General features: G+C 46.8%; 1 protein-coding gene across 1 annotated transcript in view; it reads right to left on the reverse strand.

Moving 5' to 3' along the window:
• syn3 (synapsin III) overlaps positions 1-26,854 on the reverse strand; it is a 128,608-nt gene that overhangs the window by 79,107 nt on the left and 22,647 nt on the right. Inside the window, exons 3-5 of the mRNA XM_072453534.1 lie at positions 22,522-22,613; positions 3,009-3,165; positions 29-118 (exon numbers count right to left, since the gene is read on the reverse strand). Coding sequence (XP_072309635.1) covers positions 29-118; positions 3,009-3,165; positions 22,522-22,613 — 339 coding nt within the window. The remainder of the gene's footprint in view (positions 1-28; positions 119-3,008; positions 3,166-22,521; positions 22,614-26,854) is intronic.

Consider the following 26,854-nt stretch of genomic DNA (forward strand, 5'->3'; position numbering starts at 1 on the left):
TTGTTGTTGTTGGTGTTGTGGCGCTCACCATCTGGGCGTGGCCGGGGAAGAACGTCTGCTCGTTCAGGGGGAACTTCTCCGGGCCCAAGGAGTGGTACAGTTTGATCATCTGAGAGAACTGAAAAGGGGAGGGGACAGCACGGTCAGGGTTAGACACGCCCATTTTAGACCGACAACAACGCAACGACACCGCACAAATAACAAACAACTACCTACTAACAATACAACAAACAGTTCATTAAAAGGGACATTTATTTATATTTAAAGATCCTATATTATGCTGTTTTCCCATTTCCTGGGGGCGTGTCACAGGTACAGAGTGCTTCCTGGAGGAGGGGCTGAAACAGGGAAGTCTCACCAGGATGAGTCATGCTGGTGAGTTGGCCCTGTCCGTCTGCTCATCCGAGGAGAAGGATAGGAGACTGAAGCTAAAGACTGCCGGAATCAATTAAAAAAAAAAACACTTTGGGCACATATATGAGGCACTGTAAGGAGGTTAAAAGCGCTGAAATGCAGATTTTACATGATATGGAACCTTTAAGGGGACTTCACCTTTTCAAAATGAGTTCAGTCTGAACAACTAAAGTTTACTTAGTTGGTGGAGTTGGAAAATGGAAAAATTAAGAAACTCAAACAGTGTCCAAATATGAACAAAACAAAAGTACAAACAGATTGTTAAGGCAAAGTAACTTAAGTTCATGTTATTATGCAGCGACACACAAGCCTCAGGGGTACTTACGTCAGTTATGTTGTAAATTGAAGCTTAACAAACCAAAGGGATTTATCAGTAAAGTAGAATCAAGTATTGCTTCTTCAGAACTGTGTATTAGAAGTGGTCGACGAGAGCGACCCGCAGCATCGTGAGTGAAAAAAGAAAAAGAAAACAAGTAGTACTATATTCTTGATTAAAGTAAAAAAAAAAATTAGAACGTCTATCTATTAATTCAAGATTTATTATTAGAATTTGTGCATGAAAAGTACAATATTTCACACAAATCTGTAAAAGGGAATATCACATTTCAGTGTCATGATTAGGGCCTGACTGAAATGAAGCCTGCGTAAATTCAGCCTGGAAGACCTAACTCCATCCATCTACGTCAAGGCCACCATGGAAGGACCCCTCTCCCCAGCGCCATCATCGCACTCAAGCGGGCGCCCGCCTGTCCGTCTGTGAGAGTCAGATCCCTCACTTCACATGGACTCTCCCAGGTTTCTGCGCTTATCCCAAAGAGGTTATGCAGTTTTTCCTGGCCAAAGAAGGAGGGTGAAAGGACAGGGGGCGTCTGCACCATGGCCCTCGCATCTGCTCCTCATCCCCAATCAACGCTCTCAAGTGACTCCTCCCCGCTCCAATCGGCACCAGGCGGTCACATTTAAGCCCTCAGGCAGATGGCTCGGCCGCTCAAACCGTACTGCGACCCACCGCCTCCCCTGCTCCTCCTCTGCATTCCCCTCATCCTCTACCTTCTCTTCACATCTACCACCACCAGTCTCCAGGCTCCGGGGGGAGACATCTAATACAAATAGTTCATGGAGTGCCCATGATTGCAACGTCTTCCGCCGGGGTCTGAGCGCCAAATAACTCTCGAATAAAGCTTGCTCAACAGTCCATTCTCGTGGTCTCTTTTGTCTCTCCAGGGTGAAATGGATTTTTTGGAAACGATACTGATGCCAGTGTCATGGGACTTGAACATGGTAATTGAAAAAGCCGATGGAATGGCTATTTAGCTTTTGGGGTTCAATTAAAATGCATGTTACTACTGTTGTTTGCATCTTTTTAACTTTGCTAACAGCATATTTAGCGCCGCAATCAAAAGTCAGGGCAGCGACTGAAGTCTGGAGTTTTCCCCATTTCTTTTTAAAGTTTCTGGAGTTTCTTTTTTTAAATTAATATATTTGTTTTATTATTTATGTATTTATTTTCATTATAATTATTTTTTTTAAGTGTTTTAAGTTTCCGGAGTTTTTTAAAAAAATTTTAATGAATTTTTTTGAATGAAAAATGTATTTTTGTAATTTTATTATTTGTCTTTTTTTTTTTCTTCTTCTTTTCTTTCAAAGTGTTGAAACTTTCTGGAGTTTCTTTTAAAAAATATTATTATTACGTTGTTGTTTTTAAATTGTATTTTATTTTTATTTTTTCAAAGTGTTTAAGGTTTCTGCAGTTTCTAAACAGTGGAAGCTGAAGTTGGCTGGATAACACTGATGATCATGTGTTTATGTCCTTAATGGCTGCGTTGGTTTGGCGCGATCTTCAGACTTTTGCCCAGAGATCAAAAACACATGTGGATTGTTGACATCAGCGCTGGATTCAGGAGGCTCTGAGCTTTAAAAGGAGGCGTGTCATCTCCATGGAGACGGAGCTCCAGTTGGTAAAAATATGTTTGTGGCTGAACGTGGCCGGTTACTTCCAGTAATAGAAAACATGGGTGAAATGATGGCCGATGCCAACGTAAAGGGCAAAGCGATGTGCAGGTGATTATTGTGAGAAGAAACATTACAATTCTACGGTTATTCAAGATTAATGAGCTCCATCATTAGCTCCATTGTTAGCTCCATCGTTAGCTCCGTCGTTTCCCTGAGCTCCATTGTTAGCTCCATCGTTACCCTGATTTCCATCATTAGCTCCATCGTTAGCTCCGTCGTTAGCTTCGTAGTTAGCTTCGTCGTTAGCTCCGTCGTTACCCTGAGCCCCGTCGTTACCCTGAGCTCCGTCGTTAGCTCCATCGTTACCCTGAGCTCCATCGTTAGCATCATCGTTAGCTCCGTCGTTAGCTCTGTCGTTAGCTCTGTCGTTAGCTCTGTCGTTAGCTCTGTCGTTAGCCCCATCGTTAACCTGAGCTCCGTCGTTAGCCCCATCGTTAGCTCCGTCGTTAGCCCCATCGTTACCCTGAGCTCCATCGTTAGCCCCGTCGTTAGCCCCGTCGTTAGCTCTATCGTTAGCTCTATCGTTAGCTCTATTGTTAGCTCCATCGTTAGCTCCACACAGACAGAAGGAGCACACTTACCACCCAGGGTTTGCTGCAGAAGTTGTAGATGGAGTAAAGGGAGTTGACGCTGAAGACGCCTCCGAAGTGCAGCCCGATGACCAGGTTCCTGAAGTCCTCTCCGGGGATCATGCTGTAGGCGTGCTGGCGGACCAGGACGAAGTCGGGTTTGAACGACCTGCGAAAGAAACTCTGATTAAGACTTCATTAAAACATACAAGACAAAGAGTACATTGTTCACAGGGAGGTACAGACTGTTGGAGAGACTGTGGCAGCAGGAGAATAATGTCCTGTTGTTCAGACGCTTTGGACTGAAGTTAAAGGTGCCATAACGTGCTTTTTTTCACGTTTCGTAGTCTATCCTAAGTGTATAATTGATAATAATAAGGGTTGTGCAACACCCTTAACATAATAGTTAAGAAATATCACCCAGACCTTGGACCCCCTCACCAACCCGGAAATGCAGACGGCTTGGTTTGATATTCGCCCCCACCCTTGCGAAGAGCAAGGGTGGACTACCCGTGACGTAGTCTCAGAGCGCGTGTGTGCGCCGCCCAACCCGTGACGTAGTCTCAGAGCGCGTGTGTGCCCCGCCCACCCGTGACGTAGTGTGTGCCCCACAGCTGTCTGCTCCGCGCTGCGCTGCTCCGCGCGAGTGAGTGAGAAACGATAGAACTTCAGATCAACACTACTTTGAGACTAACTAAATCTGGTGTTTATTCTACAGCGTGCGCAGAACAGAGGGGGGTGGAGAGGGGGGATGGTGACGCGTGCCTGTGATTATGACGCGGTCCTGTGAACACCCCCCGTCAGTTTGGAGATTGGAGGAAAGGAGATAGTCTGTAATATAGCTAAACACTGCGGGAATCAATCAAAAAAAAACACTCTGGGTACATATATGAAGCACAAATAGCAATGTAAGAAGGTTAAAAGCTCTGAAAAGTCGATTTTGCATGTTATGGGACCTTTAAGGACGCTCTGCAGACGGTTTTAGACATTGCCGTTCCACTCGATTTGGATCTATGCACATGGGCCTAAATCTCCTGCCGTGGACACAGTGGATGGATAGCTCCTCGAGGAGTCACAGGAGGCAGAGGAGTCACAGGAGTCAGAGGAGGCAAAGGAGTAATAGGAGTAATAGGAGGCGGAGGACTCGGAGGACTCGGAGGACTCGGAGGAGTCACAGGAGGAAGAGGAGTCACAGGAGTAACAGAGGAATCACAGGAGGCAAAGGAGTCAGAGAAGGCAGCGGAGTCACAGGAGTCAGAGGAGGCAGAGGAGTCAGAGGAGTTAGACAAGGCAGAGGAGGCAGAGGAGGCAGAGGAGTCACAGGAGTTAGACAAGGCAGAGGAGGCAGAGGAGGCAGAGGAGTCACAGGAGTTAGACAAGGCAGAGGAGGCAGAGGAGGCAGAAGAGTCACAGGAGTCAGAGGAGGTCGGTTGTTAAGTGCATTTATGCGGCGTCTCTCTTGGTCTAAGTGCTTGTGTTTAGGCCAGAGCCGCTCCAGCTGTTTCCGTTCTCAGCCGCGAGAAACATCAAAGACTCTTTTTACCATGAACCAAAAGCGAGGACACAAACGGGACAAGACTCGCTGATCTGGGTCAAAGACAGTTACTGTCGAGGTCTGTGATGGACCTGCACGTTCTTTCTGAGGATAAAGCAGGACAAAGATTGTGTTGTGTAACAAATACTATATATAATACTTTAGATTAACAGGTAGTTCACACTTCTCTTTAGAAAACTGAAGCTGAAAAGACATAAATTAAACATAAATTTAAGAGAAAAAATTGCTTTTTCTCTTATTTACTGTTTAAGTCCTCTTGTGGCCCTGGTTTAGTCCTTGTTTAAAGCGACATTGTGTAACTTTCTGGTGGTGGCACATAAAAGGTCTGATTCCATGAAAAGAGAAAGTTAAAACCGTCGTTCTGAACATTGTCCACAGAGAAAGTCAAATATTTACACCATTGTCAACAAATGTTACACACTGGGGCTTTAGAGTGTTGGTCCTGGTTTCAGTCAGGATCAGGTTCAGTTTAGTCCTGGTGTAGGTTCCGTCCTGGTTCCGTAAGAGCAATGTTAGTAAAGCCTTTCATATTTAAAATGTAGAAATTATATCACTATATGTGCAACGTCAAACTGTGTCAGAGGTGCAGAGGCCACGCCCCCTCATGACCCTGACTTACAGTATCAAACCAATAAATGCACTCTTGGAACTACAACTACTACTACTACTGCAACAACTACCTAAACTACGATGTGACAGAACCGACTCACAATTAACTCTTTCTCCACAACCCTGCACTGCCCAGGCTCTGTTACTACTGCAACTGCTACTCTACAGCTACTGCAACTGCTACTGCAACTGCAACGGCTGCTACTCTACAGCTACTGCAACTGCTACTGCAACTGCAACGGCTGCTACTCTACAGCTACTGCAACTGCTACTGCAACTGCAACTGCAACAGCTACTGCAACTGCAACTGCTACAGCTACTGCAACTGCTACTGCAACTGCAACAGCTACTGCAACTGCAACTGCAACTGCTACTGCAACTGCTACTCTACAGCAACTCTACAGCTACTGCAACTGCTACTGCAACTGCAACAGCTACTGCAACTGCAACTGCAACTGCTACAGCTACTGCAACTGCTACTGCAACTGCAACAGCTACTGCAACTGCTACTGCAACTGCTACTGCAACTGCTACTGCAACTGCTACTCTACAGAAACTCTACAGCTACTGCAACTGCAACTACAACTGCTACACTACAGCTACTGCTACTGCTACTGCTACTGCAACTGCAACTGCAACTGCTACTGCAACTGCTACAGCTACAGCTACTGCAACTGCAACTGCTACTCTACAGCAACTCTACAGCTACTGCTACTGCAACTGCAACTGCAACAGCTACTGCAACTGCTACTCTACAGCTACTGCTACTCTACAGCTACTGCAACTCTACAGCTACTGCAACTCTACAGCTACTGCAACTGCTACTGCAATTTCAACTCCTACTGCTACTACTACTACTACTACTACTACTACTACTACTACTACTACTACTACTACTACTACTACTACTACTACTACTACTACTACTACTGATGTCTCTCTCCATCTTAACCTTGATGGAGCCAGTGGCCCATAAGCACATGACGTTTACTGCGCCGTGTCGCTCATTAACTTTGTTTTTTATCTTTTCTAAAACTCCCCAGAGGCTGTGGATTTCACCTGAGCGAGACATTTGGGTTTTATGGTCCGGATCCTCTGCAGATCTCTCCGCGCGGACGGTATGCAAATGTGCCATTTAAATAGGCCATGAGAGGGGCAATAAACGCTGATAACAGGCCATAAGCGTGTCAAACATCAGAAGAGCAGCTCGAACGGAACCGCGTGGAGACAGAGAGACATTCAGAGCGTTTGGAAAGTCAATTTAGGAAGTTATGGACAGATGTTCTCCTTAATAAGCCGAGCAGATATGAAAAACAGGCTGGAAGCAGAAGCGTCTCCAGGAATGTAACGCAGAGAGAGAGTTGCATAAACGATTGCACAAGGATGAAGACGCCGACAGGTCGTTAAGGAGAGCGAGTTAGTGCATTAGTTCAAATATGTGTCAAAATAGCACCAAAATAGGCCAATGCAAGATTGAAATTCCTGCTCCTTTCCCTTCCACTGTCCTGCTCCTGTCCTCCTCCTGTCCTGCTGCTGTCCTGCTCCTGTCCTGATGCTGTCCTCCTCCTGTCTTACTGCTGTCCTGCTCTTGTCCTCCTTCTGTCCTGCTGCTGTCCTGCTCCTGTCCTGCTGCTGTCCTGCTCCTGTCCTGCTGCTGTCCTCCTCCTGTCCTACTGCTGTCCTGCTCCTGTCCTCCTTCTGTCCTACTGCTGTCCTGCTCCTGTCCTGCTCCTTTCCCTTCCACTGTCCTGCTCCCGTCCTGCTCTTGTCCTACTCCTGTCCTCCTACTGTCACTACTCCTGTCCTGCTCCTGTCCTCCTTCTGTCCTACTGCTGTCCTGCTCCTGTCCTGCTCCTTTCCCTTCCACTGTCCTGCTCCCGTCCTGCTCTTGTCCTACTCCTGTCCTCCTACTGTCACTACTCCTGTCCTGCTCCTGTCCTACTCCTGTCCTGCTCCTGTCCTACTCCTGTCCTCCTCCTGTCCTCCTCTTATCCTCCTCTTATCCTCCTCCTGTCCTTCTACTGTCACTACTCCTGTCCTGCTCCTGTCCTGTCCTACTCCTGTCCTACTCCTGTCCTCCTCCTGTCCTCCTCTTATCCTCCTCTTATCCTCCTCCTGTCCTTCTACTGTCACTACTCCTGTCCTGCTCCTGTCCTGTCCTACTCCTGTCCTACTCCTGTCCTGCTCCTGTCCTCCTCCTGTCCTGCTACTGTCAGTACTCCTGTCCTATTTCTGTCCTCCTCCTGTCCTCCTCCTGTCCTCCTCCTGTCCTACTCTTATCCTCCTCCTTTCCTGCTACTGTCAGTACTCATGTCCTCCTCCTGTCCTCCTCCTGTCCTCCTCCTGTCCTGCTCCTGTCCTACTCATGTCCTCCTCCTGTCCTCCTCCTTAGGTCAGTAAACGCAACTAGAATTAATCCATATAATATATGGATTAAGTGCGTGATATAATCCAGTGCGTTTTATAAAACGCACTTGATTATATCGCGCACTGAAGTTTTTTGAGAAAAAGAAGGTTTTTAGGTGCGCTTTCTATTGCAGAAAATACGGTATTATTATGACATAAATAACAAATATGGGATAATTAGAGACAGTGCCAATGCATTTATTACATATAATCTATTGTAGTGCCCAGGGAACACTGCTCACTCTCACAGGGTGTGGATGGTTGTGACAGGGAGGGCATCCGGTTCACAATGTAACGCAAACAAATCAACACGGCAGATACAATATGTGTCAAAGCAGAACTTTGGCTCTTATTACTTTCTCAAATATTACCATGTGGTCATACACTTGTTCAAATATAGCTCAGGTCCCACTTTGTTTCATTTACCGTAATTTCCGCACTATAAGACGCACTTAAAGCCTTTAATTTTCTCAAAAAACAACAGTGCGCCTCATACATGGATTAATTCTGGTTGTGTTTACTGACCTCACGTTTTGTTTCACTTAAAGCGGCTTATAGTCCGGTGCGCCTTTTATATGAAAAATGATTGAAAACAGACTGTCTAACCCTAAGCCTTATAGTGTGGAAAATACGGTATGTGTGTTTTTCTCTTTAGTATTGATACCTGTTCAAATTACTTTTCAATTAAATTATCTGGGGTTTTTTATTGTTGTTTTTCTCCCTAGCAGTGAATACAGATGAAGCACAGATGTGAGTCCTTTTCACGCTGGATCTCTGCCATCTGAAGCCTGGATCCACATTAAGCTCAAAAGATAAATCTCGGCATAAGATGAAAAACAAACACAGGGATTGGCCGAAGGAAATTCCCAGCGTATGCGTGTGTAGAACATCCAAACACCAAATGACTATGATGATGAAGTTCAACAATCGCGGATCAGAAAGTGTGGTATTTGGTGATTTATTAAATGCTAAAACTTGGGGCCGTTGTGTTCCGACTGCCGCCCATCTGCGAGAGATCTGGGCGTGGTTTTCGACGGCTCTTTTAAGTTTGAGCAGCAAATTAGGCAAGTTGTTAGATCTGCCTTTTGTCAACTGTGCTTGCTCAGTGAGGGGAAACAGTACCCCCAACCTACTGGACCAGAGCGTGTCGTTCATGCCTTTAGAACCTGACCACTGCACCTCCCTGTAGTCCAGACGTTAGTCCAGACGTTAGTCCAGACGTTAGTCCACTGGCTCCTGTCGGCTTCAGGTCTGATTTTAAGATATTGTTGATCCCTCTCTTTCCTCTCTTTTAGAGCTTTTGTCAGCTTTTGTTTGGCCATGTTTCTAGTAGAGCGTTGAGATCAGCAAATCTGATGATCTTAGATGTTCCGAGGTCACGGTTAAAACTCAGAGGGGACAGAGCGTTTGCAGCATCAGCTCCCAGACTCTGGAGTAGTCTTCCTCTGGTCGAATAGTCTTCCTCTGGGCATTAGAACAGCCCAATCGCTGAATATTTTTAGGTTTTTGTTGAAAACCCATTTGTTTGGAAAGGCTTTGAACACAAGATCAAGGGGGTGCCTCAGGGTTCCATTTTAGGGCCAATTTCATTCTCCATCCATCCATCTTCTGCCGCTTTATCCGGGGCCGGGTCGCGGGGGCAGCAGTCTGAGCAGGGACTCCCAGACTTCCTTCTCCCCAGACACTTCCTCTAACTCCTCCGGGGGGATCCCGAGGCGTTCCCAGGCCAGCCGAGAGACATAGTCTCTCCAGCGTGTCCTGGGTCTTCCCCGGGGCCTCTTCCCGGTGGGACATGCCTGAAACACCTCCCGAGGGAGGCGCCCAGGAGGCATCCGAAACAGATGCCCGAGCCACCTCAGCTGGCTCCTCTCGACGTGGAGGAGCAGCGGCTCTACTCCGAGCTCCCCCCGTGTGGCCGAGCTCCTCACCTTATCTCTAAGGGAGCGCCCAGCCACACGGCGGAGGAAACTCATTTTGACCGCTTGTATCCGCGATCTTGTTCTTTCGGTCACTACCCAAAGCTCGTGACCATAGGTGAGGGTAGGAACGTAGACCCACCGGTAAATTGAGAGCTTTGCCTTTCGGCTCAGCTCCCTCTTCACCACAACGGTCCGATGCAGCGACTGCATCACTGCAGCCGCTGCACCGATCCGCCTGTCGATCTCACGCTCCATCCTTCCCTCACTCGTGAACAAGACCCCGAGATACTTGAACTCCTCCACTTGGGGCAAGGACACCCCACCCACCTGGAGAGGGCAAGCCACCTTTTTCCGGTCGAGAACCATGGCCTCGGATTTGGAGGTGCTGATTCTCATCCCAGCCGCTTCACACTCGGCTGCAAACCGTCCCAGTGCATGTTGCAGGTCCGGGTTTGATGGAGCCATCAGGACAACATCGTCTGCAAACAGCAGAGATGAGATCCTGTGGTCCCCAAACCGGACACCCTCCGACCCCTGACTGCGCCTAGAAATTCTGTCCATAAAAATTATGAACAGAACCGGTGACAAAGGGCAGCCCTGGCGGAGTCCAACATGCACTGGGAACAGGTCTGACTTACTGCCGGCAATGAGAACACAGCTCCTGCTCCGGTCATACAGGGACCGGACAGCCCTGAGCAAAGGGCCCCGGACCCCGTACTCCCGGAGCACCCCCCAAAGGACACCCCGAGGGACACGGTCGAAAGCCTTCTCCAGATCCACAAAGCACATGTGGACTGGTTGGGCAAACTCCCATGAGCCCTCGAGCACCCGATGGAGGGTATAGAGCTGGTCCAGTGTTCCACGACCGGGACGAAAACCACTCTGCTCCTCCTGAATCCGAGGTTCGACTATCGGTCGAATTCTCCTCTCCAGTACCTTGGAATAGACCTTACCCGGGAGGCTGAGGAGTGTGATCCCTCTGTAGTTGGAACACACCCTCCGGTCCCCCTTCTTGAACAGAGGGACCACCACCCCGGTCTGCCAGTCCAGAGGCACGGTCCCCGAACGCCACGCGATGTTGCAGAGACGTGTCAACCAAGACAGTCCTACAACATCCAGATACTTTAGGTACTCAGGGCGGATCTCATCCACCCCCGGAGCCCTGCCACCGAGGAGTTTGCGAACAACCTCAGTGACTTCAGCTTGGGTGATGGATGAGCCAGCCTCCGAGTCCCCGGTCTCTACTTCCTCTTCGGAAGACGTGACTGAGGGATTAAGGAGATCCTCAAAGTATTCCTTCCACCGTCCGACGACATCCCCAGTTGAGGTCAGCAGGCCTCCACCCGCCCCGTAAACGGTGTTGGTGAGACACTGCTTCCCCCTCCTGAGGCGCCGGACGGTTTGCCAGAATTTCTTTGGTGCCGACCGATAGTCCTCCTCCATGGCCTCCCCGAACTCCTCCCAGGCCCGGGTTTTTGCCTCTGCGACAGCACGAGCCGCGGCTCGCTTGGCCTGCCGATACCCGTCGATGACCTCCGGAGACCTACAAGCCAGAGTGGCCTGATAGGCCTCCTTCTTCAGTCTGACGGCATCCCTTACTTCTGGTGTCCACCACCGGGTTCGGGGGTTGCCGCCACGACAGGCACCGGAGACCTTGCGACCACAACTCCGAGCAGCCGCATCAACAATGGAGGCGGAGAACATGGTCCACTCGGACTCAATGTCTCCAACCTCCCCCGGGACATGGGAGAAGCTCTCCCGGAGGTGCGAGTTGAATACCCTACTGACAGAGGGTTCCACAAGACGTTCCCAACAGACCCTCACAATGCGCTTGGGTCTGCCAAGTCTGTCCGGCTTCCTCCTCCGCCAGCGGATCCAACTCACCACCAGGTGGTGATCGGTTGACAACTCTGCCCCTCTCTTCACCCGAGTGTCCAAGACACGCGGCCGGAGGTCTGATGACACGACAACAAAGTCGATCATTGACCTCCGGCCTAGGGTGTCCTGGTGCCATGTGCACTGATGGACACCCTTGTGCTTGAACATGGTGTTCGTTATGGACAATCCGTGGCTAGCACAGAAGTCCAATAACTGAACACCGCTCGGGTTCAGATCGGGGAAGCCGTTCTTCCCGATCACCCCTCTCCAGGTGTCACTGTCATTGCCCACGTGGGCGTTGAAGTCCCCCAGTAGAACAACGGAGTCCCCGGTCGGTGCACTGTCCAGTACCCCTCCCAAGGACTCCAAGAAGGCCGGGTACTCTGCACTGCTGTTCGGCCCGTAGGCCGCCACAACAGTGAGAGACCTGTCCCCCACCCGAAGGCGGAGGGACGCGACCCTCTCGTTCACCGGGGTAAACTCCAACACGTGGCGGCTCAGCTGAGGGGCTATCAGCAAGCCCACACCAGCCCGCCGCCTCTCCCCGCGGGCAACACCAGAGAAGTGGAGCGTCCAGCCCCTCTCGAGGAGATGGGTTCCAGAGCCCAAACTGTGCGTGGAGGTGAGGCCGACTATATCTAGTCGGTATCGCTCAACCTCCCGCACAAGCTCAGGCTCTTTCCCCCCCAGCGAGGTGACATTCCATGTCCCCAGAGTTAGTCTCTGTGTCTGGAGATCTGGTCGCCGAGGCCCCTGCCGTCGACTGCCGCCCAGATCTCTCTGCACCGGCCCCTTATGGATCCTTCTGCGGGTGGTGGGCCCACGGGAGGGCGGCCCCACGTCGCTCTTTCGGGCTGTGCCCGGCCGGGCCCCGTGGGGTAAGACCCGGCCACCAGGCGCTCGCCATGGAGCACCCATCCCAGGCCTGGCTCCAGGATGGGGCCCTGGTGACGCCGATCCGGGCGACGTAAACGGCCTTGTTCGTGTCGTCGTCATAAGAGGCTTCTGAACCGATCTTTGTCTGACCCGTCACCTAGGACCTGTTTGCCTTGGGAGACCCTACCAGGGGCATGAAGCCCCGGACAACATAGCTCCCGGGATCATTCGGGCACTCAAACCCCTCCACCACGTTAAGGTGTCGGTTCAAGGAGAGGCAATTTCATTCTCCATTTATGTAAATAATATTTGTGCTAAGCTGTCTGGAGTCATGTTCCATTTTTATGCCGATGATGCGGTACTTTTCTGTTCTTTGACATCACTGGAATGGGACATTGAGACATTACAGTCTCGCTTGAAGTCCGTAAAAAAAATTAGTAATGAATGCAAACAAAACAAAAGTCATGGATTTACGTGGTTCTACATGCGTTTTCAGGCATATTTTAGGCCTGCCCTGAGGTCCTAACTGAGTCATAGTTGGGTCCTGACAATTAAAAACGCTTCATTTGCATCAGTTTGAGACATAAATTAAATATCATGTGAATCCCACATGGAAAAAAATGTTTTTTTGTAACTTTATTACAATTAGATGTCATTTTTGTTCCAGTGTGGCCTGAAGCAGCTCATGTGCGACAAACCCAAAAGTACCATTACTTTAAGTGCTATTGAAAAAAATTAAATGGATCTTTGTTTTGGGGTCTAATTGAAGTAAAAATCACCATTCAAATATAAAAATGTATTTTATTTGGAAAACAATTCGAGACGACAAGAGGTTGAAGGACATTTAAAGCCTCATTAGAAGGAAATATATGAACCTTTGGGTGTTTTACTTACTTACTTTACTTACTACTAGATATTAATTAGCATGTAAAATTGTCATTAAGTCTTGTTTTGAGTCTGGAAAGAATCTATTGACATTGTTACTGGTTCATCAACATCATGAAATAAACTTGTTATATACTTTAATATTGAGATTGGGACTTTTGTGTCTATGAATATTTATGCTTTTGCCCATGCAAAAGATGTAATATTTTGCTTCAAAGAGTACATTTCTATGACAACGCTGCTAGATCGCCATCACTCTGAGACCTCTGGATTGGCCCTTGCCCTCCACCTGCGGTCACACCCCATTTGCTGGACGCCACACAGAAAGTCATCTGTTGGTCAAGATGAAACCATTTCTCTACCTTTAATTTGTCCAGGCAGTCAATTATGTTTAATATTAGACGGTGTTCTGTCATTATCCCGCTCACGATGTTCTTGTGGTGCATATGCTTCATACTCGGGTCTTTTGGGTGGTGAGGTAACAGTGGTCATGGCATGTGTCCCTGTGGTGCCAGCTGCTTTGGTGGCACAGGAAACACTGCCAAATCCTTTAGCTAAACTGAGAAGTGTAGCATGACATGCTAATTATGACATGTAGCTAATGTTGGGTTCATTCACAGACTTGGTTTATTATGAAAATTAGACATTAGATGTTTTTTGCTCTTATTTTAACACATTGAAATCCAAACCTGCTACTGCAGCTCCAATAATGAACACGCTTGTGCTTGTAATAAATATATAATAAATAAACCTAAAAAAATGATGAGGAATGAAGTGGAGGTTAAAGGAAATACCACTTTTTGTAATGTATTTGTAACTAACGTTCAACAGAGCAAGTGAATGAAAGCACCATCTGTCCTCACGTCCTAATCAGCTGCAAACACACTCTGCTTACTGCATACTTTTAAGTAACGTGTATACTGTGCACAGTACACTATGCAGGCCTACATATTGTATATATTGTTTATATATTGTTTTATATTGTATATATTGTATATATGTCTTATTGTACTTCTTAACTAGTTAAGTTTAACCATTTTAGTAACAAAGCAGCACTAGAATAAAGGCTATGTTGGTGAAGTTGGTGAAGTCTTAAAGTGTTTCCAAGTTGTAAAGAACGTTACATAGGTGAGACGAAACAGCCTCTACACAAGAGGCTTTATCAGCACAGAAGAAATACTAGTTCAGGACCTCAGAGCGCCGTGCATCTCCACCTTGAAGCCTCTAATCACTCGTTTGAAGACGGTGATGTGAAGGTTTTAAGCAGGAGAAAAGATGGTTTGAAAGAGGAGTCAAGGAAGCTATTTTTGTTAAAAAAGAAAGACCTTCTTTAAACAGAAATGGAGGGCTAAGGTTTAATCTTCCTGTTATTTATAATGGGTTACTGAACCCCTGGAAAGGTAAAGGACCAGGACCAGGACATTTAGATGCTAATCAGGTACTCAGGGTGGTTGAGCCAGGGTCTCACAAAGACAAAGAGGTTTCTAATAGCCCATTAAGATTCTGAATAGGCTAGCTCGGTAGATACAAGGGGGGAGTTTCTGTTGAAACAAACAACTCTTTCTACTTCAGGAAGGCTCCTCCCAATGGGCGGGTCTTACCACAGAACAGTATTAATATCGGAGTTCTCGACCTAAATTCTGTTATTGACAATGACTCTTGGATGAGAGTCGAAACGTCTATTTTTTCAAACTGAGTCCAGATGACTACAACTGAAGCTTTTTCTACTTGAAGCATTAGGACATATTTGGATCCATAAAAGAAGGAGTCTGAGTGAAGAGTCCTTACTGTGTGTGGTCCGAGGCGTAACTGTCACGTGAGGAAACCACAGGCCTATCTGTATATACTGTAAATACTGTGCATACTGTGCATATTGTATATACTGTATATACTGTGGACTCGATGGGCTGAGGAGAGCAGGCTGCACAGGTCGAGCCCACACAGAGCATAATAACGTGGAAGTATAAAAAGTACATTAGAGGTGGCGATGTTATTGTCATGGAGCCGCCTCCCACTGCTCCGGAGCCTGTGGTGAACTCGGCTTCACCGCACGAGGCTCTGCTCCAGTATTATCCACTAGAACTGCCACAGCAAGAACAACATACTTTGATATGATACCTGACAAATACAGCACTCATACTCTAGTCTACTACTACTCTAATTCAGCTTTTTTTTACATTGAATTAACATATATACACAGCGGCTGCAGTGATGCAGTCGCTGCATCGGACTGTTGTGGTGAAGAAGGAGCTGAGTTGAAAGGCAAAGCTCTCGATTTACCGGTCAATCTACGTTCTTACCCTCACCTATGGTCATGAGCTTTGGGTAGTGACCGAAAGAACAAGATCGCAGATACAAGTGGTCGAAATGAGTTTCCTCCGCCGGTTGGCTGGGCACTCCCTTAGAGATAGGGGGAGGAGCTCAGTCACACGGGGGGAGCTCGGAGTAGAGCCGCTGCTCCTCCACTTGAGGTCGCTCGGGCATCTGTTCCGGAGCCTCCTGAACATTCCGTTCCGGGCATGTCCCACCGGGAAGTGGCTCCGGGGAATACCCAGGACACGCTGGAGGGACTATGTCTCTCCAGCGTGTCATTATGTTTCACCAGTTGATCTTGTATTGATGGTGGAGAGAGTGACCGCTGCCCAAAGAGAGTGACCGCTGCACAATGAGAGTGACCGCTGCCCAAAGAGAGTGACCGCTGCCCAAAGAGAGTGACCGCTGCACAATGAGAGTGACCGCTGCCCAAAGAGAGTGACCGCTGCACAATGAGAGTGACCGCTGCCCAAAGAGAGTGACCGCTGCCCAAAGAGAGTGACCGCTGCACAATGAGAGCGACCGCTGCACAAAGAGAGTGACCACTGCCCAAAGAGAGTGACCGCTGCCCAAAGAGAGTGACCGCTGCACAAAGAGAGTGACCGCTGCCCAAAGATAGCGACCGCTCCACATAGAGCGCGACCGCTGCACAATGAGAGTGACCGCTGCACATAGAGCACGACTGCTGCACAATGAGAGTGACCGCTGCACAATGAGAGTAACCGCTGCACAAAGAGAGCGACCGCTGCACAAAGAGAGCGACCGCTGCACAAAGAGAGCGACCGCAAAGCCTTCTCCAACTCGTCCCAAACACTCTCACTGGGTTCATATCTGTAGTATATTCATTTCTGCTTCTCCTTAGATGTTAGATGTCTCCATGACCACGGGATTTGTCTTTCCACACGGTTGTTTCAGAACGCCGCTCACTGCATCAGTCGGGTTTAAATACCGTGTTGCAGCTGAAAGATCGTCACCTGCAGCAGTTCTCCAGCAGGAGGAGACGACCTATTTGATTTGAAGGCAACTTTTTTTGGGCGGGCAGTGTGTGACTAAAGATATTTTAGTCGACTCGGCACATTACATGTTTGTCGATTAGAACGAGACCAAACCTTTACTTATTTCACTAAATCTTGACTAAACTATATGAAAATGTGTTGTCAAACTGAACGCAGTGTCCTCCAGTGTCTTCCAGTGTTCTCCTGTGTCCTCCTGTGTCTTCCAGTGTCTCCCAGTGTTCTCCTGTGTCCTCCAGTGTCTTCCAGTGTTCTCCTGTGTCCTCCAGTGTCTTCCAGTGTCCTCCTGTGTCCTCCAGTGTCCTCCTGTGTCCTCCAGTGTCCTCCAGTGTCTTCCAGTGTTCTCCAGTGTCCTCCTGTGTCCCCCTGTGTCATCCAGTGTCTTCCAGTGTCCTCCTGTGTTCCCCTGTGTTCTCCTGTGTCCCCCAGTGTCCTCCTGTGTACTCCTGTGTCCACCAGTGTCAACCTGTGTCATTCTGTGTTCTCCAGTGTGCTCCTGTGTTTTCCTGTGTCCTCCTGTGTCCCCCAGTGTCCTCCTGTGTTCTCCTGTGTCCTCCAGTGTCTTCTAGGGTCCTCCAGTGTCCTCCAGTGTCAACCTGTGTCATTCTGTGTCCTCCAGTGTCCTCCTTTGTCCTCCTGTGTCCTCCTGTGTCCGAGCCAGAGCAGAGCGGGAGGTTTGACCACAGCAGCAGCTAAAGGGCTGAGTACAGCAGAGCGACAACAGCACGCCACGACGACACGGGCCACAGCGTGTGCCACGTCGCTCCTGAGGCAAACGACCAGGAACCAGCCACTAAAGGCGAGGGTCCAGTGGTGGAGGGTCCAGAAGGCGCGGCGAAGGTCCAGTGGGCGCGGCGAGGGTCCAGAGGGCGCGACGAGGGTCCAGTGGGCGCTGCGAGGGTCCAGAGGGCGAGGGTCCAGTGGGCGCGGCAAGGGTCCAGTGGGCGCGGCGAGGGTCCAGAGAGCGAGGGTCCAGAGGGCGCGACGAGGGTCCAGTGGGCGCGGCGAGGGTCCAGAGGGCGAGGGTCCAGTGGGCGCGGCAAGGGTCCAGTGGGCGCGGCAAGGGTCCAGTGGGCGCGGCGAGGGTCCAGAGGGCGAGGGTCCAGAGGGCGTGACGAGGGTCCAGTGGGCGCGATGAGGGTCCAGTGGGCGCAGCGAGGGTCCAGTGGGCGCTGCGAGGGTCCAGAGGGCGCGGCGAGGGTCCAGAGGGCGAGGGTCCAGAGGGCGCGGCGAAGGTCCAGTGGGCGCGGCGAGGGTCCAGAGGGCGAGGGTCCAGAGGGCGTGACGAGGGTCCAGTGGGCTCGATGAGGGTCCAGTGGGCGCGGCGAGGGTCCAGAGGGCGCCGCGAGGGTCCAGTGGGCGCGGCGAGGGTCCAGTGTTTGTAGTAAATGATGTAAATGAAGACCTTGAGTACAATTCATCAGAAATGTGCTCAAAGCTGTCGCTTGTGGTGCAGTGGATGGGGCATCGCACGTGTGTGGTTGCTGCCACCGCCCTCGACATTTGCAGAACGTCTCTCTCCATTTCACACTACATCTGTCCTGTCAAATAAAGCAATAAATAAAAATAAAAAATAAAAAAAAGAATTGTTCCAGTACAAAATACATTGTAAAAGTAGCTCTTGGTGACCGCTGTGTGCTGTTTGCATCTAATTATAAAGCGCTTTATTCTCCACAGCAGAAAGTCCTTTTAGCATGCTAATGTTTGTTAGCGTTACCGTGACAGTAACATTTGGTTCTGAGCTCTATAAAGTTGTGAAATGCTCTAGCGGTGATTCATTAGGAAGCTCAGAATGCGTTAGGAAAGTTTAAAATCAACTAGTTCTGTGTTTAACATGTTTTGACGGCACAAATCAGGCACAGCACCTTTAATTAATAGTGTTTTTTTTTATTATTTACAATATACTACTTATATGTTCTAGTTTTGTACATCTCCAAACAACAATTGCAATATTCAGATTTTAGTTTGACACGTTCTGTATCTCTTGAATGTGATTGTGGCAGTGCCTGATGTCAGCGCTGACACAGAGACACTGTGGCGACATCTTCAGAGACACAAGGGTCAAAGGTCACCAGGTCACCAGGTCACCAGACACATACGAGGCAATGCTATAAATATGAAGGCAAATGGTGCACGGTTAGAGTCTCTCTGGGTGGAGTCTGCATGTTCTTCCCCTGTCCCTCATACTCCAGCTTCCCCCCACTGTCCAAAGACATGTGTGTGTGAGGAATAGCAGGTGGTATAAAATCAAATCATCTGCCGAAAAAGTACAATTTCAATGGTGTAACTGTGAAGTAGAAACAGAAACACATTTTTAAAGGGGAAATATTATGTAAAATGAACTTAAATGAGCGTTAACCTTGTTATAACAGTGTTTCCTCATCATTAAGTTTGCTAAAAGTTGTGTTCTGATTGATTTATGCATGTTTAAATAACTGTATTGTCCTGCAACTGAGGCCTGAGTGCTCACCTGCCCCCTCGCCCCGCCCCGCCCCCTCGCCCCGCCCACCCATCTGCCCCCTTACCCCCGAACCACACCCCTGCAGCGGTTATTTGAAAAATGAAGACTCTTGAGTGATGCAAGATGAAAAAATGTCACGTAGCCACTTTTTCAAAACTAAAATCATGTAATTGTTGATCTGCTGCTGAGAGGCGGGGCTTAGGGACTCACTTTTATTATGCCGCTGTTTTAGATCAATATTGCGCTTTACAATGAACACAAATTATTATCTACTTACCGTATGTTATAGTTTGATACCTGAAAAAAAGCATCTCCATCTTCATGCATTGAAGTATTACTATGTAATGATGTAATACTTAAAGCAAAGGTAAAGCAAATTATCTGCAACGAGGAAAACTTCGATGTTGGATAATGTACGTTGAAAAAAGACAAAAAGATTTAAATCCCTGATGCCGTTCAGTCACAGTTGCAGCGTTGAACTGACCTCACAATGAACTCCGAAATAGAAACTTTGGGATGACGCAATGTGTATTTTTAGCAGTGAAATAGTCGAGGTTTAACCTGTAAAAACTCAAGTGTTTGCAGATGGAGCTATTTTGCCTTCTGTGACTTGTTAGTTATCAATCAGACGCAATTAGCCAAAGTGTTCGGTTCTGTGTGGCCGCGCACATCACGTCGGCTTCGAGATTCAAACGCAGAGATCTCAAAAAATGACGGGACGAAATGACTGCGTGACTCTGATCCTGCTCAATGTTGCTCCTGTCATTTCCATCAGACGTTGTAAAACCTGATAAGTTCTGTTTTCTTACGTAATTACTGTATTTTCCGGACTGTAAATTGTACCTTTTTTCATAAGATTAGGGGGTGCGACTTATACTCCAGAGCGACTTATATGTGATATTAATAGTTATTTTCACATTGACAGCCACAAGAGGGCGCTCTAGGCTCTAAGCGAAGCAGAAGAAGAATCTGCATTTCCTCTGGAATTTGTGGAGTTGTGGGTAAAACTGATGCTTTGCTAAACTTGTTAGCATGTTCTTTATGCTTTATGTTATCTGTTAATATGTTACGGTAATATACCAGACACTTACCACAGTTCTGTCTGTGCCTCATGTAGCTGAAGGTGTTAGCGTTAGCATACGTACACCTATTCACCATGTTCTCTCATTTGTTATTATTTTAAACTGCATTTCAAGCTGAAATATCTGTTCTTGGTCTTGGGTTTGTCAAATAAATTTCCCCCAAAAATGCGACTTATACTCCAGTGCTACTTATATATGTTTTTTTCTTCCGTATTATGCTGGTATACAACGCTTCAGTACACGTGTTTTTCTCAAGAAGGCGGGGAAACGGAGCAATGTGGTGGGCCGACTTTATAATGTCAAAGTGCCCATTACTCGCAGGGAAGTGCAGACTGTTGGAGAGGATGTGGCAGCAGGAGGCAAACCACTGTCACGTGTTCTGGGACTGTCCTGTTGTTCACAAGGTTTGGACTGAGATCAACAAAGCCTTACGCACAATTTATGACATCACCATCCCACTGGGCCTCGTGACTCTGTATTTGGAGCTTGTGACTCTGTATGTGGGCCTCGTGACTCTGTATTTGGAGCTTGTGACTCTGTATGTGGGCCTCGTGACTCTGTATTTGGGCCTCACGACTCTATATTTGGGCCTCACGACTCTGTATGTGGGCCTCGTGACTGTATTTGGGCCTCACGACTCTATATTTGGGCCTCACGACTCTGTATGTGGGCCTCACGACTGTATGTGGGCCTCACGACTCTGTATGTGGGCCTCGTGACTCTGTATTTGGGCCTCACGACTCTATATTTGGGCCTCACGACTCTGTATGTGGGCCTCACGACTGTATGTGGGCCTCACGACTCTGTATGTGGGCCTCACGACTCTGTATTTGGGCCTCACGACTCTGTATGTGGGCCTCACGACTGTATGTGGGCCTCACGACTCTGTATGTGGGCCTCACGACTCTGTATGTGGGCAGGTGACTGTATTTGGGCCTCACGACTCTATATTTGGGCCTCACGACTCTGTATGTGGGCCTCACGACTGTATGTGGGCCTCACGACTCTGTATGTGGGCCTCACGACTCTGTATTTGGGCCTCACGACTCTGTATGTGGGCCTCACGACTGTATGTGGGCCTCACGACTGTATGTGGGCCTCACGACTCTGTATGTGGGTAGGTGACTCTGTATTTGGGCCTCACGACTCTATATTTGGGCCTCACGACTCTGTATGTGGGCCTCACGACTCTGTATGTGGGCCTCACGACTCTGTATGTGGGCCTCACGACTCTGTATTTGGGCCTCACGACTCTGTATGTGGGCCTCACGACTCTGTATCTGGGCCTCACGACTCTGTATTTGGGCCTCAAGACTCTGTATTTGGGCCTCAAGACTCTGTATGTGGGCCTCACGACTCTGTATGTGGGCCTCACGACTCTGTATTTGGGCCTCACGACTCTGTATGTGGGCCTCACGACTCTGTATTTGGACCTCGCAACTCTGTATTTGGGCCTCAAAATTCTGTATTTGGGCCACAAGACTCTGTATTTGGGCTTCAGAACTCTGTATTTGGGCCTCATGACTCTGTATTTGGGATTCAGAACTCTGTATTTGGGCCTCATGACTCTGTATTTGGGCTTCAGAACTCTGTATTTGGGCCTCATGACTCTGTATTTGGGACACAACCAGAAGCTATTTCCTGGCTGCAGCAAAAAAGGCAATCGCAAAGAAATGGATGACACAAAACACACCGACGATCAAGGACTGGACTGACCATTTACTGGACATCCGACAAATGGAGAAAAATCCCATTCCGAGTCAATTTGAAAATGGACAAATTTGTCGGACAAAATGGGACTTTGTTTGGGCTCAGTTGTGTGTTAGTTCTTATTGATTTGTGGGATGTCTTTTAATTTATGTCTGTTTTTATTTCTCTGCTCGTGCTTTGTTGTGCATGTTTGTATATATTTTTGTTCTTTAAAAATAAAAACAATCTTAGTAAAAAATGGGGGTTTTATCATAACAATGAGCGGGAATATTTGGGTAACTTTTGGCAGCTGGGAGAAAAGGTCATCAAAAATAAATAATTAAAAAGGATGAAACGACGGGGAAAAAAGACATTTGACTTAATTTGGATATTGACAAAATTGTTTAATGTGTCGCGATGTTTGTCAGTAGATGTCGTGTGCTGCCTGTGTTCATTTTGTTTAGTGGGTCTGGTCTTGCTGAAAAAATAACAATAATAATATAAATCATAAATAGAAATAGTAAATAGAAATAAATAATAATAATAAAAACGTTTAAATATAAATAATAACAAAACACATAAACCCAGATTTTAGTAGTAGTAGTAGTAGTAGTAGTACATTAAATATGTGTTTCTATACTGAAAAGAAAACACACAAATTAGAACTTTACTGAATGGCTCTAGAATGGCTTTAAAGCGCCCCCTACAGGTCGAACGACTCATTGAACTAAAATGCAGTTACAATAAATATATTTTTAATTTTGCTAAAAATGATAAAAATTGTTATCAGTTAACATCACGTTACGTTACGTGTGTCATACGTGCAGACAGGGCATTACCTGACCACTTTGGTGCCGCCTCTCGTCACCTGCATGTCCACTGTGCACCCCGAGTTCACGTAAGACGCCAGATTGATCTCCGAGAATTCCGCCTGAGAAAGAAAAAGAGAAAAATAATGCATTCACTGCAGATTTAGTTTTGTGTCGGGTGATCCAGTTTTTCAAGTTTCATTTTAAGGACATGTGACCGTTCAATTGATCGTCATTGGTTTCATTTATGAATATATTGACTTTAGGGTTGAAAAAATGTGTTGGGAAATGGTCAGGACCGGTCAAGACCATTGTCCAGGGAACCGTCTCCTTAAAGGACACATATTAAGCCACACTGAGCTATAACCACATTATAACATGAAGTTTAACCATATTATAACATCGTTCCTCCGGTTTGGAGGGAAGACTGGCATTTACACAACCGTTTCCCGAATCCCGTTTGCATGTCCTCTTCCCTCTGTGCCTCAGAAAACACTCCGTTTCAATTTTCCCAGCACTGTGACACACTATGTAGACACCCGGAGCTCCACAAATCATCGTACGTGACTCGCTCTGAGCATTTCTGCAATGCATTCAGCATTACGATTCCACGCTTGCGTCGGCGTGCCCGGGGCAAGCTAGCTTTTCTTCAATTTCCGCATGGCGATTCCCTCTGCGGCCGGTAGATGGAGTTCTAACACAAATCTCAATGAGGTATTGCCTTAAAATGAATTAATGCTTTTAGTATATACATGATATAATGTGATATAATGTGTAAAAATAAGACGAGTTAATTGTCAGAATTGGGAATATGTTAAAAAATATTCTAGAGAAGATGTCGTAGTAGTAGTATGAGGAGGAGTAGTAGGAGTAGTAGGAGTAATAGGAGGTAGGGCTGGGTATTGCCAAGATCCTCACGATACGATACATATTGTGATACAAGGGTCACGATACGATACGTATCCCGATACTTGTATATTCCGATACAATCCCCTCCCGATATATTTTTGAAAAAAGGGTCTTAAAAATTGAGTAGTAGTAGTAGTAGTAGTAGTAGTAGGAGGAGTAGTAGTAGGAGTAGGAATGGTAGTGGTAGGGGTAGTAGTAGTAGTAGTAGTAGCAGTAGTAGCAGTAGTAGCAGTAGTAGCAGTAGTAGCAGTAGTAGTATATTCTTTCATTGTACGGCTTAACCAGGATGTTCACCACGACATTACCAAAGACATGAGCTAAAGGAGCAGAAGAAAAAGTTCTTCTAATGCCTAACCATATTTCACATTCATATTTTCCAGGGGTCTTCAGCAGTATTTCCAGGCTTTGATAGTACTGTAAAATGTACTGTACATGAATATTTATAGCGATCCTCTCGCTGACCCTCGCCTCAACCCGGCTCTTCTGAACGAGGAGAACCGCAGTGGGCGCATGTTCCCGCTTCATCTCCTCCTCTAAGCCCGTCTTACCCCGCACGAGGCAAACATGATCTGTACCGTCCCGCTGTGATAATGTCCTCTTCCTCTGGCAACGCGCTCCGTGGATAATAACGCTGTCACCGTCGTTATGGAGATGTGCAAAATCAGAATAATCACGCAAAAAATGACGATATACTTTGCTGTAAAGGTAGCCCGACACGTGATGCCAGCGTTCAGGTGAGTCAGTGCCATGTTAGGACCACAAGGGACGGGACAAGTTTTTGTCGTATTTATAGGGACAAACTGGCACCGCTCTTTGCCTTAGGGACTCTTGGTAATTTATTTATTGTTTTGGTTTGTTTTTACTGAAAGAAACATCTGTTCAGCTCCGAAACTTCATGTCAAACAACAGCAATTAGAGGCTGTGCACACACAAAGCGTCTGGTGACTTATGATGCATAAATAAACGCCGAAAAGGGTAGTGGTGCTGGTAGTAGTGGTAGTAGTAGTAGTAGTAGTAGTAGTAGTTGTAGTAGTACATTAAATAAAGCAGATTCACAAAACAACTTCAACAACAACAACCACTTCGATGTAAAGGAGATTCCGTCACCGTGTGAACGCGCCAGCTGCATTCTGGAGAGGATTCCCAGGATGCCCAGTATGATCTTTTCTCCAGGGCATTGTTTCAGAATAACAGACATGGGTGTGAATTGACTTGATGCAAATGTGACCAGCAGTCATTTTTCCTGTGCCATTTGCCTTCCTGCCAGTAAGAAATGTTCCTATTCATTTTCCTGTCAATTTTCCTATTGAAGTAGGTGATGTGACCATCGGCTCGACCTGTAATCTATAAGATGAACGTGGCTCCCTTTGTTGGGCCAGATCAAGTGTACGAGCGCGACAGGCGAAACTTGTGTGAGGGAAAGATTATTTCAGATTTCAAACTGAATTAAACAATTTACTTTTGAGGAAAGACAACTCTGTTCTATTGTTTTATTTTATTTCTTGACAATCCTTAGAAGAGAAATTTCACAACAAAATATTTACCCTTCCCAACATGGCTGCAATGGGGTGGTGTCTTGTTTGTTCACCTGACCCTGTGTTTGAAGACTGGAGTTTGTTTTTCTCCCTTTAACTTGTCACTTTGATTCTGTTTAAGGGTTTTGTGAGGCCTGTGTGACCCGTGCATTTTTGAGGCACTTGTTTTGTTTTCTATAATTTATGTAACATTATAACTTATTTTACAGTTTTCACAGTAACTGTAACAGCTCTTGGATTTGATAAAAAAATTGCTTGGATCGCTTATATTTGCATAAATGGGCAGCAGAGCGTCTCGTTGGTAACCTGTGTGACGAGGTAAATTGTATAAACTTTATATCTCTACTACTGCTACTGCTACTGCTACTGCTACTGCTACTGCTACAGCTACAGCTACTACTACTACTACAACTACAACTACTACTACTACAACTCGTCATTGGTCAGTTGAGGATTAGGGAAACACCGTGAGCCTCTTCATTTAGTCGAAGGGGACAAAGTGGCCGGGAAAGGTCCAGAGGCCAGGAGATCGCCATGGTTACGCTTATAAAAACACACTTGTGGTACTTGGCCTGGGAAAGGACCACAGGAATAGATACACAAGTGCAGCCAAGTGCCTCTGCTGCTGATTTCTCTCCTGACCTGGTTTTGGTCATTTTCTACATGATTTGTGTACGTCACAGTGAAGGAAGCTGATATAACACAGGCTGTACTTAACGCTGGGTAACCATGCCAACGTGCGTATCACAATTTCCTTATAGCTTTGACGGCATATGCAGGATTTTCGAAATATCCTGGTTAAAACTGAAATTACAAAAAAAATTGTGCGTATTAGCAATAAGACTACTATTGTAATAACTTGAAATTAAGACTTTATATGAGACTTTTTTATTTTCTCGGAAGGAGGTCTAGCAGTAGCATGATTGACCGATAAAATATAAAACTAGATAATGTGCAATGGCTGAAGCCATTGCGAGTGTCTGCATTCTTGCGTAAAAGTACAACATGTGTGTAAGAGTACAACATGTGTGTAAGTAGTACTGGTAGTACTACTTAAGATAAAAAGTCAGATTTAATTGACAACAATTACATTAAAGCCGCGCTAGCGGCGATGATGGCTCTCGCCTTCCCGCGCGGCCACGTTCCATGTTTTCTGCTGCGTTTTGCGGCACCAATGACGCTCAGTAATTCACCGTTGATGATTGCATAGTTTGCAATTCAAATAGTTGTTTGTCCTGACAAATTGCAAGATCGTGCTGAATGCAGACCTGAGCAGGGAGAAAGGGAGAGGGAGCCTCAGTGACCCGGCTTCACCCCATCCTCCATGTACCTCCGTCACCTAGCAACAGAGACGCCAATGCTGACGCTAATTAGCACTAGCGTTAGCATATGCAAAAACTGAAAAAAGTACAAGATGTACAAATATCAAAAGCAAAAGCACCACTAAGATGGTGAAAGAGACCGTAAAGAGGTATAACTTGTTGAAATCTGTGAAAGTGTTAAGGAGTTGTACGTGTAAAAAATCCTGATATGGAAAAATAAATGGGAATACAAGAACATATAGTGTCTGCTTTATGACACAGACACTCAATAAATAAATAATCAAGTAATGTTTTATTTTATATTTGCTTTGAAGTGTGTTTACTTTGAAGTGCTTCCGCGTGAGCAATGTGCTCTTCAAATTACGTATATTTGTTGTTGTTGTTGTTGTTGTTTTATGGCGGTTGGCATCCAATTGTTGCATTACCGCCAGACTTTATTCCTCAGACTTTTCGTAGTCCTCAGACTCTGTCGTAGTCCGTAAAAGTACTCCTTCCATTGCTTTGGTGTTACAAAGCCCATGAGGTCATAATATGTCTTTGTGACTAGAATAGTTGTTGTTGTTTCAGAGACCAACCGCCATAAAACAACAATTTTGG

The sequence above is a fragment of the Eucyclogobius newberryi genome, unplaced genomic scaffold (genome assembly GCF_026437365.1).
Source record: "Eucyclogobius newberryi isolate DKJ021-1_F unplaced genomic scaffold, fEucNew1.0.hap1 SCAF_2, whole genome shotgun sequence".
Classification (NCBI taxonomy): Eukaryota; Metazoa; Chordata; class Actinopteri; order Gobiiformes; family Gobiidae; genus Eucyclogobius; species Eucyclogobius newberryi.